At 54.0% G+C, this 15,932-nt stretch overlaps 1 protein-coding gene across 3 annotated transcripts in view; it reads right to left on the bottom strand.

The window, feature by feature from the left end:
- Window positions 1–2,043: 2,043 nt before the first annotated feature.
- FKBP6 (FKBP prolyl isomerase family member 6 (inactive)) overlaps window positions 2,044–15,932 on the bottom strand; it is a 64,796-nt gene continuing 50,907 nt past the window's right edge. For all 3 annotated transcript variants that reach the window (XM_039507338.1, XM_039507340.1, XM_039507339.1), the window contains one exon: window positions 2,044–2,508. In XM_039507338.1, coding sequence (XP_039363272.1) covers window positions 2,297–2,508 — 212 coding nt within the window. In that variant the 3' untranslated portion in view covers window positions 2,044–2,296. The remainder of the gene's footprint in view (window positions 2,509–15,932) is intronic.

The following is a 15,932-nucleotide window of genomic DNA, read 5'->3' as shown; positions in this document are numbered from 1 at the left end:
AATGTTTTTTAGAAGATCTCTCTCTACAAGTCTATATATTATATAACTAACCTAGTGTTGTATTGTAAAACAAACAAGGTTTTCAAAATGTTTAAGAAGCTTCATTTAAAATTAAATTAAAATGTTGATCTTACGCCGCCGGCCCCTCAGCCCACTGCTGGTCTGGGGTTCTGTTCACCTAGGCTGGCAGTGGGCTGAGTGGGGCCTGCGGCCGGGACCCCCGCTGGGAAGGGTCTGGCAGCCAGAACCCCAGACGGGCAGCGGGCTGTGCAGGGCCGGCAGCCAGAACCCCAGACTGGCAGCGGGCTGAAAGGGGCCGGCGACTGGCAGTGGGTTGTGCCGCTCAGCCCACGGCCGCTCAGGGGTTCCATCCGCCAGCTCCTGCCAGCCGGGATCCCGGCCGCCGGACCCGCTCAGCCCGCTGCCGGTCTGGGGTCCCGGCCCTGCCCACATACAGTGGGTACCTACCTTCTCCCTAGTTCTGGCCCATTCTCTTCTGCTCTCTGCACTGAGCTGAGGGTGGGAGTGGACCGAGCACAGGGCTGGGGGTGAAGGGTCTGGCCAGGAGCTAGAATGAGGGAGGGGGCTCAGGGTTGGGGCAGGAGGTTTGGGTGTGGGGACACTTACCTGGGCAGCTCCCATTTGGTGTGAGGGGTGCAGGAGGGAATGTGACTTCCGTTTGGTGCTCAGGGTTGGGTTGGGGTGGGGATGTGCGGGGTGCATGGGATGTGGGGGGGCTGGAGATGTGGGGGGTGCAAGGGTCAGAGCAGAGGGCTAGGCACATGTGAGGGGGGGTGCAGGTATCAGGAGGGCTGGGTATGTGTGAGGGTGCCAGAGTCAGGGCTGGGGTCATGTGAGGGGGTGAAGGAGTCAGCAGAGGGTGAGGTGGTACAGGGCTCAGAGCAGAGGGCTGGGTGTGTGGGGGGGGTGCAGGGCTCAGGGCAGAGGGCTGGGTGTGTGTGTGTGGGGGGGAGAGGGGTCAGGGCTCAGGGCAGAGAGCTGGGTGACTGCCCCCCCAGAACCCTCAACCCTCCTTGCTCCTTGTCCCGACTACCCCCTCCTGGGAGCCCACTCCCTATCTAAGCTTCCCTGCCCCTTGTCCCCTGACTGCCCCCCTAGGACCCTACCCCTTATCTGTCCCCTGACTGCCCCAACCCTTATCCACACCCCCGCACCCAGACAGACCCCCTGGACTCCCATGCCCCCTGACAGGACCCCCAGAACTCTGGACCCATACAACCCCCCCTGCTGCCTGCCTGCCCCAACCCCTCTCTACACCCCTGCCTCCTGACAGCCCCCCCCGAACTCCCAACCCCTCCAGCTCCTTGTCCCTTGACCATCCCCTCCAGAGACCCCCCCAACTGCCTCCCCAGGGCCCTCCTTGCTCCCTGTCCCCTGACCCCTATCCACCTCCCCACCCCTAACAGACCCCAGGGACTCCCATGCCCCATCCAACCCCACTGCTCCCTGACTGCCCCCTCCAGAGACCCCCCCGCCCCTAACCACCCCCCCGGGATCCCACTCCCCCATCCAACCCACCCTGCTCCGTCCCCTGACTGCCCCCACCCCTTATCCAACCCCTCCTCGGACCCGGACCCCTTACCATGAGGTTCCCCGCTGATCTGGAGCCCTGCCACTCTGAGGGGCGGGGCGGGGTGGGGCGGGGCAGCAGGGCTCCGGATGAGCGGGGAGCATCTTTCCCTCCCCATGGATCCAAATGCTGCCCCGTGGGAGCGCACAGCCCTGGCCGCCAGAGCGCTGTACGCGGTGGCATGGCTCATGGGGGAGAGGCCGGCGGCTTGCTGCGCTCCAGCCCTGGAGCACGGACCCTGCAGCTTGCTGCGTCGGCAGGATTTTTAATGGCACACTGGGGTCCCGGCAGGCCCCAGCGTGCCATTAAAAATTGGCACGCGTGCCATAGGTTGCCGACCCCTGGTCTATAAGGTGCCACAGGACTCTGTGCTGCTTTTATAAATAAAATCAGTTATCTTTCATATTCTTTTTTTAATTAAACGAACACACACACGCACACGGTGAGACAAGAAGGGGGCAGGGAAGGGCAGACCGTCAGAGCTGGGCAGAGGTCCAGCTATCATTTTGAAAGCTGCCCGAAGGAGTGGAGTGAATGGGAAGCCGAGAAGTTCCAGAAAGTGTCCGGGAATGTGCGAGTGGAGTTTGGGGAGACCTGGAAACGGTTCTGAATTTGCTGCGGGGGAGGGTGGGCACGCATCTGTTCTGACTGCAGCGTTACAAGGGACTTGAGCATCGCTGTTTGCTGCTCCATTACTTTTATCATTCACTCAGTGGCATCCTTAATGATGTCCTGATTTCCTTTGCTGACACGCCTTTCAATTTCTCTCCACTCCCTGCGTTCCCTTTTTCCTGCCTCAGCGTACTGCAGGACCTCCCGCCCGGAGCATGTCCTCCTTGCTCCATCTTGGCCGTATCTGGCGGAGGCACTCCGCTGGTGTGTAGAGGATTCCCCTGAAGGCCACATCTGCAAAAGCACTAGAAACAATACACAGACACGATTGTTAGTTCACACACAGCATTGAATCACAGTTTAATCCACCTCCTGTAACATACCAAGCACACATCTCGGCGAACACCCCAGGCATGGTGAGTTTAGCCCGAGGGGATGGGGGTGGGAGGGTGTTCTACCTGGGATAAACAGCAATGGTGCTTATGAAATAGTTGTGGTGCTGGTGATCAGGGACAATATTGTAAATTCTCCCACCCTTTTCCACAGGCGGGGGTGTTTGAAGCAGATCTCTCACTCCTGAGGGTAACCAGGGAAGCAAGGCTGCATCTACTGCACGCTTGCGGCTTCTGACCTGGTCCCCATGCTGCTCGCCTGTGTGCCACTCTGGCCCCTGAACAAGTGATTGCAGAGTGGGGTGGGAAAGTTTCATTCAATGCGAGAAGGAACAAAGCAGCTCTGCCAAGGAACCTCTGGCAGAGAATAGCCGGGTACCTCCAGGATCTCTCTGTAGGATTCCCATGAGATCTTGATTCCGCTGTACTGTTCCGCTGCACTGCGGAGCTGCACTTGGAAATGTCCAGCACACACAAACACAGCTAGCCTTGTCCATTTCTATGCCTTCACCCATCATGTAACCAAGCACCAATGACTCACAAAAAACCAACCACTTACCAGGAGTCTCCTCTCCTGCTTCTTGGTCGCTAGAGTAGGAGTGCCGGGACCAGCTAAACCACTCTAGAGTGGAGAACAGTTCTTGATTGACCTGGACCCCGCCACGGGCTCCACAGCATCCTCTAACTCCACCTCCTTGTCCATGACCTCGTCCTCTAGGTTAGGTCCACTTTCCACCACCTCAAGCCCCACGGAAGTGTCCACGGGGCTCTTGGAGGTGGGGTCGCTGCAGAGCATAGCGTCCAACTCCTTATAGGCCTTCAGCGCAGCACCCGAGTGACAGTTTGCCTTCTGGTACGCCTGTCTCAGCTCCTTTATCTTCGCTCGGCACAGCACCGTGTCCCGATTCTACCCCTTTTCACACCAGCCATCAGACATTTGCCCATAGGGATCAAAATTCCTATGGCTGGAGCACAGCGGGGACTGCACAGCCGTCTCTCCCCAAGTACCGAGCAGCTCCGGCAGCTCCGCAGTGCTCCAAGTGGGAGAGCGTTTGCCCCTGGAGCTGCCACGGTCAGCTGGGACGATGTGACGTGAGCTCTCCACCCCGAGCAAACAGGAAGCGGAATTTCAAAAATTCACAGGGCTTGAAAGGGGGAGCGGCGGAAGGTTGTTTACCCGCCCGCAGGGCAGCGGAGTTCGGACTGCTGACCAGAGCGGTCAGGCTGGGCATTGTGGGACACTTCCTGGAGGACATTTACAGCGGCAAAACCAAACGTGGTGTGTACACTGGCACTGGGCTGCTAAAACTTTGGCACAAAAAGCCCCATGTCTCTCATCGAGGTGATTTTATTTTGTCACCAAAACAGGGCAGTTTCGTCGCCAAAAGTGGCACTGCTGTGCGCACACCCCTGCTGTTTTGTTACCAAAAGCTGCCTTTTGCCGACAAAACTCTGTAGTGGAGACAAGGCCTCGGAGTCTCTTCTTTTCCTCTGTACATTCTGCCAGCGCTCTCTCTCGAACTACCACTGCTTGGTCTGCAACGTCTGCCAGAAGAGTTTGAAATGAGAAAGAGCCTGGAAGAGATGTTTGTTTTGACAGTAGCTGTTCGCCCTGGGCAGGAGTTTGCACAATTCCCCCAGAATTCTGCATCTCCGTTGCTTTGCTGCTCTCTTTGTTGTTTAATGTTGTGCGTATCACAGGGAAGTGCTACAGCACATGGGAGCAATGGTTTATAAACTGATGCCTAACAACACTGAGTGATCCACCGATCCTCAGGCAGAATCCCAGCTGCTGCATTTTGTACCAGTTGCTCACAGCAGGGTCCCTCAGCCTTTCACTCACTGAATCACTCATAACCCCGGGTGTGCAGGACATATGTGCTGGCCTCATCCCAGAAGAGCCCCTGGGGTGAAGAAACAGAGCGGGCCAGGGAGGTAGGAATAGAGAGTAGAGGGGTGATAGAAGGGAGAGGCAGAGACAACAGCGACGGTAAAAGGGATGGGTGGAAAAGGGGTAACGAACACCCTAAAGAGAAGAACTTTAGAGTGAAAAGTTAATGGAAATATTTATACGGGGTGAAAAACGTACGTATTCTATATAAACAGAGGTTTTCCCTGACATTCAAACTAAACATTTCTTTCCTTAATTTTGTCCCATCAGTCTTAGGTAAAACCTAAACATCTCACCCCAAATCATGGCATTTTTGGAGGGCAAACTGGCTAGCTACTTCCACTCTGGGTGGTCAGGCTGGATTTCCAAGCCAGGCACGTGGCCAGCCAGTCATACGTCTGCTGCTATGATGCCTGCTTCCTTTTATGCCTGGAGAGCTCTCCCTAGGGTAAGCAACTGACCCTGAGGTGTCAAAGCAAAGTCAGGACATTGGCTCTAGATTATTCTTGTGATTCCCCTCAGAGTTCACATTCTAGCAGTTTCTATTGGGGCGTAGGGATAAACGTCCTGCTCATGAAAGCTGACGGCTGGAGAGCTCTGGAGATGGAGCTGACAGAGCTGGTCCAGTAGCCAGGGCAGTGTTGCCAACTCTCACAATTTTACTGTGAGTCTCGAGATATTTGGTGGGTTTTTAAATCTAAGAGAAAAGCATGACAAGGTGACACAAGGCCACCCGAAAGACCCACAAACCTGATGCAAATAGAAGAACCCAACAGTTATATTTTTAATCTCATGAATTCTTGGGACCCAACTCCTGTCTCTGGAGCTTGTGGGGTTGGGAATACTGCTCACCAGTCTGCTCGGCCGAGGCGGCTGAGTCACCTCTGACCTGGGAGCCTTTGAGAGGCAAGCTGGCAGCTCAACCCGCACGGCCCATTCAATCCTGCAGAGGCTACCAAGAGGGGGCCCAATTAGTGCCAGGATCAGTAGGAACAAGCCTGACACCAAACATCCATGAGAGGTGGCCCGGGCTGGATATGAACCATCAAGATGAAAGGCTCTATACACCATTGTTAATCCTGAGACAGGCCAACCCTCCATAATACCCACTTCTCCCCATCTCCTCCACACACACGTGCAGGAACATCAAAGCCAAACCAGCTCTGTCTTCGGTGCAGCCAGGGCAGGAGGGCTCTGGTCTCCCGGGCAAGCCCACCCCGCAGCACTGGGGGAGCTTCATGAGACAATAGAAGGGCTCCAGAAGGGTGGATTGCTGATTGATGGGGGAGGGGGAACAGGCTATAAGTACACACACCCGGAGGGCTGCTGTATTTAGGTGGAGGTGAATGGGGAGGGGGGTATTTCTATCGCATTCACAGAGGGTCCGTGCATGGCTCACGCCGTTTCCTGGGGATGGGTATAAATAGCACAAAAGGCACGTGCGGCTTATGCCCAAACAGACCTTTCCCCTTTTCCTTCCTTCCTTTCTGGGCCCACAACGCGCACATCTAATATTTCCCATCTCACAGCGGCACAGCTCAGCAAAACAGACCCAGCGATGTGTTAAACTAACACATTGTCGCTGCCTGAGCGTCGGGCGTGTGGAGCAACGGGGGCGGGGGCTCCCCGCTCGGACACCTGCCCCAAGAGCAGAGATCAACCAGCTCCCTCAGGACGGGCTGGAGCCTCTCCCCAGAGCTCTCCGTGTGTCCCGACAAGACCTGGTTGCAGGGCTACTTTACCTCTGGCACCTCTCCGGTCTCTCTGACACTTTGGGGTCAGGCTGCATGCCTTTACTTATCCCGGGGTGGAATTCCACCATCCCCCCACTCCTAGACCAGGCCCCAGGCTCCAGCACCCCATGGATCTCCCGTTCTTACCCTGCAGGCCCGACGGGGATCTGGCACCTGCAATTCTTTCCTTTGGGAGTCTGCACCAGGGGATAAAGTGATCGAACAGCCTTACACCAAACGCTCTCCCTACACTAACCCAGGAACAAATCAACACACCCTTAGAGCCCTGACTGGGGTTATTCTATCTTCTCCCCAAGATCCACAAACCCGGAAATCCTGGACGCCCCATCATCTCGGGCATTGGAACTCTCACTGAAGGACTGTCCGGATATGTGGACTCTCTGCTCAGACCCTACGCTATCAGCCCTCCCAGCTATCTCCGTGACACCACTGATTTCCTGAGAAAACTACAATGCATTGGTGACCTTCCAGAAAACACCATCCTAGCCACCATGGATGTGGAGGCTTTCTTCACAAACATCCCATTCACAGATGGAATACAAGCTGTCAGGAACAGTATCCCTGATGATGCCACAGTACAACTGGTTGCTGAGCTCTGTGCCTTTATCCTCACACACAACTATTTCAAATTTGATGACAATATATACCTCCAGATAAGTGGCACCACTATGGGCATCCGCATGGCCCCACAATATGCCAACATTTTTATGGCTGACCTGGAACAACGCTTCCTCAGCTCTCGTCCACTCACGCCCCTTCTCCACCTATGCTACATTGATGACATCTTCATCATCTGGACCCATGGGAAGGAGAGCCTGGAAGAATTCCACCATGATTTCAATAGCTTCCACCCCACCATCAACCTCAGCCTGGACCAATCGACACGCAAGGCCCACTTCCTAGACACCACAGTGCAAATAAGTGATGGTCACATTACCACCATCCTATACCGAAAACCTACTGACCGCTATGCCTACCTTCATGCCTCCAGCTTCCATCCCAGACACACCACACAATCCATTGTCTACAACCAAGCGCTGAGGTACAACCACATTTGCTCCAACTCCTCAGACAGAGACCAACACCTAGAAAATCTCCACCAAGCATTCTCAAAACTACAGTACCCGCACGAGGAAATAAGGAAACAGATCAACAGAGCCAGACATGTACCCAGAAGCCTCCTACTGCAAGACAAACCCAAGAAAGAAACCAACAGGACTCCACTGGCCATCACATACAGTCCCCAGCTAAAGCCCCTCCAACGCATCATCAGGGATCTACAACCCATCCTGGACAATGATCCCTCACTTTCACAGGCCTTGGGTGGCAGGCCAGTCCTCGCCCACAGACAACCTGCCAACCTGAAGCATATTCTCACCAGTAACTGCACACCACACCATAGTAACTCTAGCTCAGGAACCAACCCATGCAACAAACCTCGATGCCAACTCTGCCCACATATCTACACCAGCAACACCATCACAGGACCTAACCAGATCAGCCACACCATCACCGGTTCATTCACCTGCACGTCCACCAATGTAATATATGCCATCATATGCCAGCAATGCCCCTCTGCTATGTACATCGGCCAAACTGGACAGTCCCTACATAAAAGGATAAATGGACACAAGTCAGATATTAGGAATGGCAATATACAAAAACCTGTAGGAGAACATTTCAACCTCCCTGGGCACACAATAGCAGATCTAAAGGTAGCCATCCTGCAGCAAAAAAACTTCAGGACCAGACTCCAAAGAGAAACTGCTGAGCTTCAGTTCATCTGCAAATCTGACACTATCAGCTCAGGATTAAACAAAGACTGTGAATGGCTTGCCCACTACAGAACCAGTTTCTCCTCCCTTGGTTTTCACACCTCAACTGCTAGAACAGGGCCTTATCCTCCCTGATTGAACTAACCTCGTTATCTCTAGCCTGCTTCTTGCTTGCATATATATACCTGCCCCTGGAAATTTCCACCACTTGTGTCTGACGAAGTGGGTATTCACCCACGAAAGCTCATGCTCCAGTATGTCTGTTAGTCTGTAAGGTGCCACAGGACCCTTTGTTGCTTTTTACCAAATACATTGTTCAATTTCAACAGTAGGAGCAACATGATTAGAGAAAAGGCTTTTAAAACAACAGTCTCTACCCACGTCTATCTTGTCCAGAGCGCTCCCCCACCCCCGTGTCAGCCTAGGGCGGCTGAGCGTCTTCAGACACCCTGGAAGGTGCCCGTGTCAGTCTGAACAGCAGCCCTCTTCTGGAAACGGGCAGTTTTTTGAACAAGCCGAGTTCCTTTCTATTTCTCCAAGTCCCGCCTTTTGGCCCTGCTTGTCCAGAGCCGGTCGGCGGCTCTGCCGGGGACTGAGCCAGCATCTCGGGAGGCAACAGCAACGTTGTCCGGTAACAACCCCCAAGTGTTTACCGGGCAGTGGCTCTTCTTGAGCCATTGTTTCTCTTTCCTGCTCGCCCTGTTGACCTAACCAATATCCACATACTGCAAACAGCCCAATGACCAGGCCAACACTCAGCACCATAAATTATTCCAGAGCCACTCCCATCCACCACACAGCGCACAGACACACGGTGCAGCAGCACTCCCCACGCAGCTCTCCGAACACCTCTTCTCAGGAGGCTGCTTGTTCATTGGCTCTGCATTACTCAACAAGCTGTGCTCTGGCTAAGGGAGCTCTCTGGTTAGTCCTGAAAACACCTGGCTCCCCAGAGACATGGGGCCTGACTTGCAGACGTGCCGGAACCGAACGACACCAGCTGAAGTCCATGGAAGCTGCCAGCGCTCAGTGCTTATTGAGTAAGCAGTGCAGTGTTGCAGCAAGAGATCGGGAGGCTGGACTCCAGGCTTCCGCTCCCTGCCCAACTTGCCACCTGCAAGATGGTCTCATGTACCTGCCCCTGTCCGGGCCTCGTCTGGGCGAGGACAGAAGTGTTGGTTAGGGCGTGTTCGCTGCCACGTTCCCATCACCCCCTGTGGAAAGACAAGGGTGGAGAAGGGCATGTTGTCTTCAACGTCGGCTAAGTTGGCTGTGTGAAGGCCTGGACTCCTCCCTACGGTGACGCTGCAGCTGGCAGAGAGAATCCCAGCTCAGGCAGACACCCCCGTGCTGGCTTTGATTGTGGGCACAGTGGTGCCGGCGGCAGTTCGGGTTGGCCATGAGGGCATGGACCAGGGACCTCTGATGGGCCTGCACTCGGGTCACTGGCCCAAGTCGCCACCCGCGGCCATGCTATTTCTAGCACGCTAGCTCAGTCAAAGCTAGCGTGTGTCCGTCTACGCCAGCTGGAAGTTACGCCTCCCACTGCAGAGGCACCCTAAGGGTTAACGCGACCAGCCGGGCACACACGAACAAGGTCGTGTGAGCCTTGTCTGCATTAGCTAAGATCACGAGCGATTCGAGCAGCCCAGATACCAGGCATGCACCTCGGGGGGCTGGGAAGCACACGGCCACCCTCTGAGCAGAATGCTGGGTAGAAGCCGTTCTGCCCCCAGGCTCCCGTTCACACAGTTATGGTAAAGCCAAAACAGCACAGCAGAGGGGAAAACAACGAGAAGCCAAAGCCAGAGGCCTGAGTAGGGATTTTGGTGCCTAAAGCAGGGATTTTGGGGGTTAGGTCTAAGCATTCAATCAGGCTGGGCCCAAGGAGACTTCTCCTGCCACAGATACCCACATCCAGGGATGCTAATCACCTTGCGTCCCAGGACTGGGCCTGCATGGGTGGTGCCCATGCCTCCTGGGCCCCAGTCCAGTTCCCACCGACTCCAGGAGGGGCAGGACCATAAGGAAGGAGATTCTCCCCCTGCTTTTGACACCCACAACCGAATTCATCCCTGGGGGGGGGCTCCATGGGAGGCAGCAGACAAATCTGGCCCTCTAGTTGCCGAGCCAGGAAGTTCTCGTCGCACTGCCAAGCCCCTCCGCTGCGGTTGCTGCTGAGGACACCTGGCTGGCTGGTCGGCATCAGTCAGCGGCACATCTGTAGCAGCTGGCACTCCCGATGTCAGTGCAGCACGTGCCACTGCAGTGTCAGTGCAGTGCAGTGTCAGTGCAGTGTGCCCTCTTGAGTTCACCATCTAAATAGACAAGACAGGGCATGGGGAACCCAAGACCCGAGGGCGGGGGGTGGGTGACTTGCCCACGGTCACCCAGCAGGTGATGAGCAGAGCGAGGAAGGGAGCACACGTCTCCTGGCTCACAGGCCAGAGTCCTGCTCACTGGCCCATGCTACCCCCAGGGAACCCCGGGAGAGAGAGAAGAAAGAGCTCCCAGCTCCAACCCAATGTCTGCAGGGCGCAGGGACAGAGGCAGACCCTGCACGTGTAGGGAGAGGCCACACTGCTGCCAGTGAGTCCTTCAGGGTAAAATCAGCCTGGCTGGACATTGTGGGTCTAATTCCCCTGGGGCTACAGGACAGAGGTTCCCAGCCCACTGTCTGCAGGCTCAGGTCTCTCTTTCAGGCCTATTCCTCTAGTTCTTGAGCAGCCCACACCACACGTGGCTCCCCAGCCATTCAGCAGGCCCAGATTATACAGCTGCACATCGGGCCCCACAGCAGCCTCGCCCGTCCCTTCCAAGGCTGGGTGGAGCTCTGGGCAAGGCTGGGGAGAAGGTGGGACTTCACACTCACACGTGATTTACTACAAGAAAGGCTCAGGCCAAAGGCCCGGGGGGGGCAACATCCAGCTGCCTTGTGCTACACGCGACGGCTGGGCTGACCATGTTCTCCGTGAGTCTGACAGGCTAGTCGCTATTGCCCTGAGCATCCTCCACAAGCAAAAAGTTTCTTTCTCACTCCCTGCTCCACCCTGCTCTGGCAGCCACATTTTTCACCATCACTGCATCTGCTTCAACCACGGAGGGAAAAGCGACAGCATGGAAAGCCAGCCTATTCCAGGAGCAGCCGTGCCACCTCCTTCCCCAGCCCCTTCCGATTCACAGCTCACAAACCGTCATGTTCCGACTAGGTCCCGGTCATTCCTGATCTCCAGACGCTAGGTGCAATGTGATGGGCATCCTAGTGGCTCCTGGGCGCTCATGAAAGCTGGGTGCCGAGTGCCAACAGATCGAGGGACGTGATCATTCCCCTCTATTCGACATTGGTGAGGCCTCATCTGGAGTACTGTGTCCAGTTTTGGGCCCCACACTACAAGAAGGATGTGGATAAATTGGAGAGAGTCCAGCGGAGGGCAACAAAAATGATTCGGTGGCTGGAGCACATGACTTATGAGGAGAGGCTGAGGGAACTGGGATTGTTTAGTCTGCAGAAAAGAAGAGTGAAGGGGGATTTGATAGCTGCTTTCAACTACCTGAAAGGGGGTTCCAAAGAGGATGGAGCTCGGCTGTTCTCAGTGATGGCAGATGACAGAACAAGGAGCAATGGTCTCAAGTTGCAGTGGGGGAAGTTTAGGTTGGATATTAGGAAACACTATTTCACTAGGAGGGTGGTGAAGCACTGGAATGGGTTCCCTAGGGAGGTGGTGGAATCTCCTTCCTTGGAGGTTTTTAAGGTCAGGCTTGACAAAGCCCTGGCTGGGATGATTTAGTTGGGGTTGGTCCTGCTTTGAGCAGGGGGGTGGGACTAGATGACTTCCTGAGGTCCCTTCCAGCCCTGAGATTCTATGATTCTATGACAGCGCTGGACCAGGAAGGGAGCAATATCTTTGAGCCATCACTCTGTTCCAGTCTCTTGTCATCCTGCTCTGCTGCTGGGATTCTCCCCCTCCCCCCGAGCATGCCCCCACGTGGCAGAGCTGACCCCACGGGCTGGAATGGGTTTTGAGGGAAACACTAACAGCAGCAGGACCTGAGGCGAGTAAGTGACCGTGCTGCCACGTACGGGACCATCACAGCCTTTTGGGGAAATAACGAGGAGCGAAGTCACAAGCATCTGGAAAAGTCCCTGCAATTTGCCCTGATATTACTCCTCACATTCTGCGCTTCTCCACCACTTCCAGCAAGGAAAGAGCCTCTTGGCTCCCACACCAGCCCTGCCACGTGCTGCTTCCCACCAAGCCCTGGGCAGAAACATGGTGTCCAGCCTTAACTGCCTCTGCATTATTGGCTAAAGCGAGCAATTCCCAGAGAACCACCAATCCCTCGCTATGAATGGGGAACCATCTGAACCCTAACCCAGCTGGTTAGCTCTGAGCCACTGAATACTTGGGAAGTTCTCTTCCTCCCTTCCCCCCTCCCACTTACAATCCCACTGCTGGGAATCACCACTGTAACCTCTCTCCTCCCCTTAGACTGACTGAGTCAAACACTCACTCACTCCAGGGCCATGGCAGGGACGTCAGTCTTAAGCTTGGACCTCATTTTCCATTTTAAGCCCAATTCTCAGCCCCCTGCCCCCTCTTCTTCACTGCCTGCTCACAGAAAAGCTCCGTTCTGCCTGAAGCTTTCATGTGTGGTCTCCTGCCAGAGGAGAATTTTTGGGGGAAAAGTTTGAGGTTAATTGGACAAGGCGTTTTTGAGATGTGGGGCTTTGGAAAACACAGATTGATTTCCACTCCTGGAAAAATCCAATCTTTACACACACACAGAAAGTCATGTTTCAAAGGAAAAAAAAATCCAGCTCTGTCTAGAAACTTCAAATGTGTCTTATCCTTCCACAAGACCTAGTGCAGAGGGCTATTTTGAATAAGAGTGGGTAGATAATTGGAGTTATTCCCTATGCAGATGCAAAGCCCAAGGCTACATGAGGTCTCGGTGGATGTTACAGAGCATATTGTTTGGTCTTGAAGAGCTCTCACGCTTCAGAGACAGCCAGAAGAACTGGCCAGGTCAATGAGTCAGATTGCTCGTGTCAGGGAGCTTACAAGCCCCAAAGCTCTTCAGTTCCATGAGTCCTCCCACTAGTTCAAGGAGTTTTCAATCTCTGCTGGCAAATGTGGTGGAACTTGTAAATCATCACTCACCATCACAGCAAATGCCGAAGGGACTGGCTCCTTGCAAATCAAGGGCCACCCAGACGGATCTCTGGCAAGGTGCTTAAGGGGGTCTGATCGTATATTTGGTTTATGACCATTACTGGCAATCTTATCGCTCCACCAAAGCTTTTGGTGCCTACATGATCCCCGGCCACGTGGCAGCACGCCATGGGACACACGCTTCAAATTTAGCTGGTCTTCCATTCCCATCATACGTCACGCCAAGCTGCTGAAACCAAACCAGTGCTGATTGAGGCAGCTGCTGGGTTTGGCTTTGAACATCCTCATTGCTGATCTTGTCCTGCCACGTGATGCAGGTGATGAAGACAAGACTCAAAAACATCAATCCAGTGTTCTTCACCCTTGCCGAGCACCCAGGCTTCACTTCCATACAGCAGAGCTGGTACAACTGTGGTTCTGTAGATCCACAGCTTTGTAGCAAGCTTGACAGCATGACGTCCCCACAAACGCCACCCAAGTAGTGCTGCTATGTGAGCGTTCACATCACGTCCTCCAGCACCATCTGTGATGCTGCCCAATATTTGCCAGCCGCTCGATGTCCTGTCTGGACATTAGTTAACATGAGTCGAGCTGGTTGTAAATCTGCAACTGGAGACTGCTTGATGGTAATGGCGAGGGACTTCGTTTTCTCCAGATTAATAACTAGACTTACGCACACCGCTTCTTGTCTGGCCAAATCGGCCATCAGCTTGTACCTCAGCCCAATAACTATCCATGTGCCACAGACTGCACAGCCCAGGGACCGTTGTATACAACAGTCATTCTGCAGAGAACAACGGAGACGTTGAAAGGTCTGCAGAGAAGTGTCAAGCACGAGGGACTCAGCTGGCAAAGGAGTATTGGAGCATTTAACTTAGGGGTAACTGTGTAGGCAAGGGGAGGCTACTAACCCTCATTAACTTTTCTATTACACAGCCAGCATTTAATAAAATTCCCTCAAGTGTCAGCAGGCAGAATGCTCCCAAGCAGGAGAGTCAGGCTGGAGTGGAGGCTGGAGATAGAGACACCTTGTAAAGGAGGGTCCCACTAGAACTGTGTTCTGCTGGAGCACAAGAAAACAAAATATGTGAAAGGCAGGAAGTTCCAGGCTAGGGCTTCACACCCTTCCTTACCGCTGAGCCCCTGAGCCTGCTCAGACTCCACCTGAGAATAGAAACCCACCTACCAAGCCCAGCCTGCACAGCTACATTTCCAGACTGTGCTACCTCAGACCAGTCACCACAGACCTGACCCGTTTACACCTTCCACACACTGGCTGGAGCCCAGATCCTCTCAAAGGTTCTTCTCATAGTATGGGCCAGATATCACCATATCTTCCTTTACCCTCCACACTGCTCCCAGTGACACCCCGTCCCAGCCCCACCGCACTAGGAGCCAGAGAAGCCAACGAACAGATGAGAAACCCCCTGGATCGACTTCACTCACCCTCCTGATATTACTCTTAGGGTCTGTCTTCGGGCAGGGTTACTCCTCTCCAGTTAGCCTGGTTCGAGTGAGCGCGCCCACACGGCAGAAGCATATCGAGCTGCTGCGTTCAGACGGAGGCTGCACTCACTCACAGGTGGCACTCAGCCGTGTGGGGAAATCCCAGGGTTCTCAGCACTGCAGGAGGCTGAGCTGTTCTGGGAACTCCTGCCAAGTGAACTGTGGGAGAACTCGCCCGTCCGTTCTGGGCACCTGGGGAATTGTGGGAAGGAAGCGGAGAACCGGCAGGACTTGGGTGGCGCCAACCTGCACACACACTACCGAGTGGTCGTGCTAGCAGCTGATGAGTTGCGCTTCACTTGGGTTTTAGCTTATCTCCTCTCTCAGGCCAGCCATTAAACACGCCATTGCACTCACGTGAAGGGTTGTGTGCCCAGCCAGGCCTCAAGTGAGGGGCAGCACTGGAGTTATAACTTGTGTTAACTGTCACGTGGAGTAACCCCTTTGTGGTCTAACTCACACCGCAGCGAAGACAAGCCCTCAAGACGCTATTCTTCAGCCACAGGCCGCACAGGTGCATTTCCAGCCATGCCCCTTTCAACACACGGGGCCAAGTTCAACCCAGTGTAATGCCAAGGACCCCGAGTTTGTGAGCTGCTCTAGTACTTCATATATGCCCATCGGGGGGACAGTAGGCCAGGGTATGAATATGGATCTGCCCAGACTGGCTGGGCAAGTTAACTCCGTTTTCTGAGTTTTAGATGCTAAAGCTCTTTGTAAACCATAACATTCTGAGGAGGTTCTTTCTGTTCCCGGCCTATAAAAAACTAGCTTTAACTCTACCCTTAAAGAGCATTTGGACAAGAGAGGTACACGCAAGAGGGTTTTCGCAGCATGGGGAGGGAGACGACCATGTCATCTGTGCCACAGAAATCGGCATCAGTAGCAAAAGCAAACAGATGTTCACTGAAACAACTGCTAATTTTTACCAATTACGCCTCATTCTTGAATGATCATAATTACATGGGACCGTCCCTAATGCATTTCACGGGATTGTAAAGAATGATCATAGCTGACCACAGGGAAAAGAAACACTTTCACTTGGCTTCTGCATTTTTGAAGCCAGGCACAATGAGGGGGTTTGTATGTTTACATTCCTTTAAAAGAAGAAGAAATATGTGCTTGTAAAATACTACCACTATACGCTGCTCCATGCCTTTCATTTGAGGAGTTCAAAGCACGTATAAAACATTCATTGTATCTCAGCATGGTTATGAAATAGATAATGAAGATTTAG

This window comes from Mauremys reevesii, linkage group 20, assembly GCF_016161935.1.
Source record: "Mauremys reevesii isolate NIE-2019 linkage group 20, ASM1616193v1, whole genome shotgun sequence".
NCBI lineage: Eukaryota > Metazoa > Chordata > Testudines > Geoemydidae > Mauremys > Mauremys reevesii.
The sequence above is the reverse complement of the archived record's forward strand: the minus strand, read 5'-3'. Positions and strand labels throughout refer to the sequence as shown.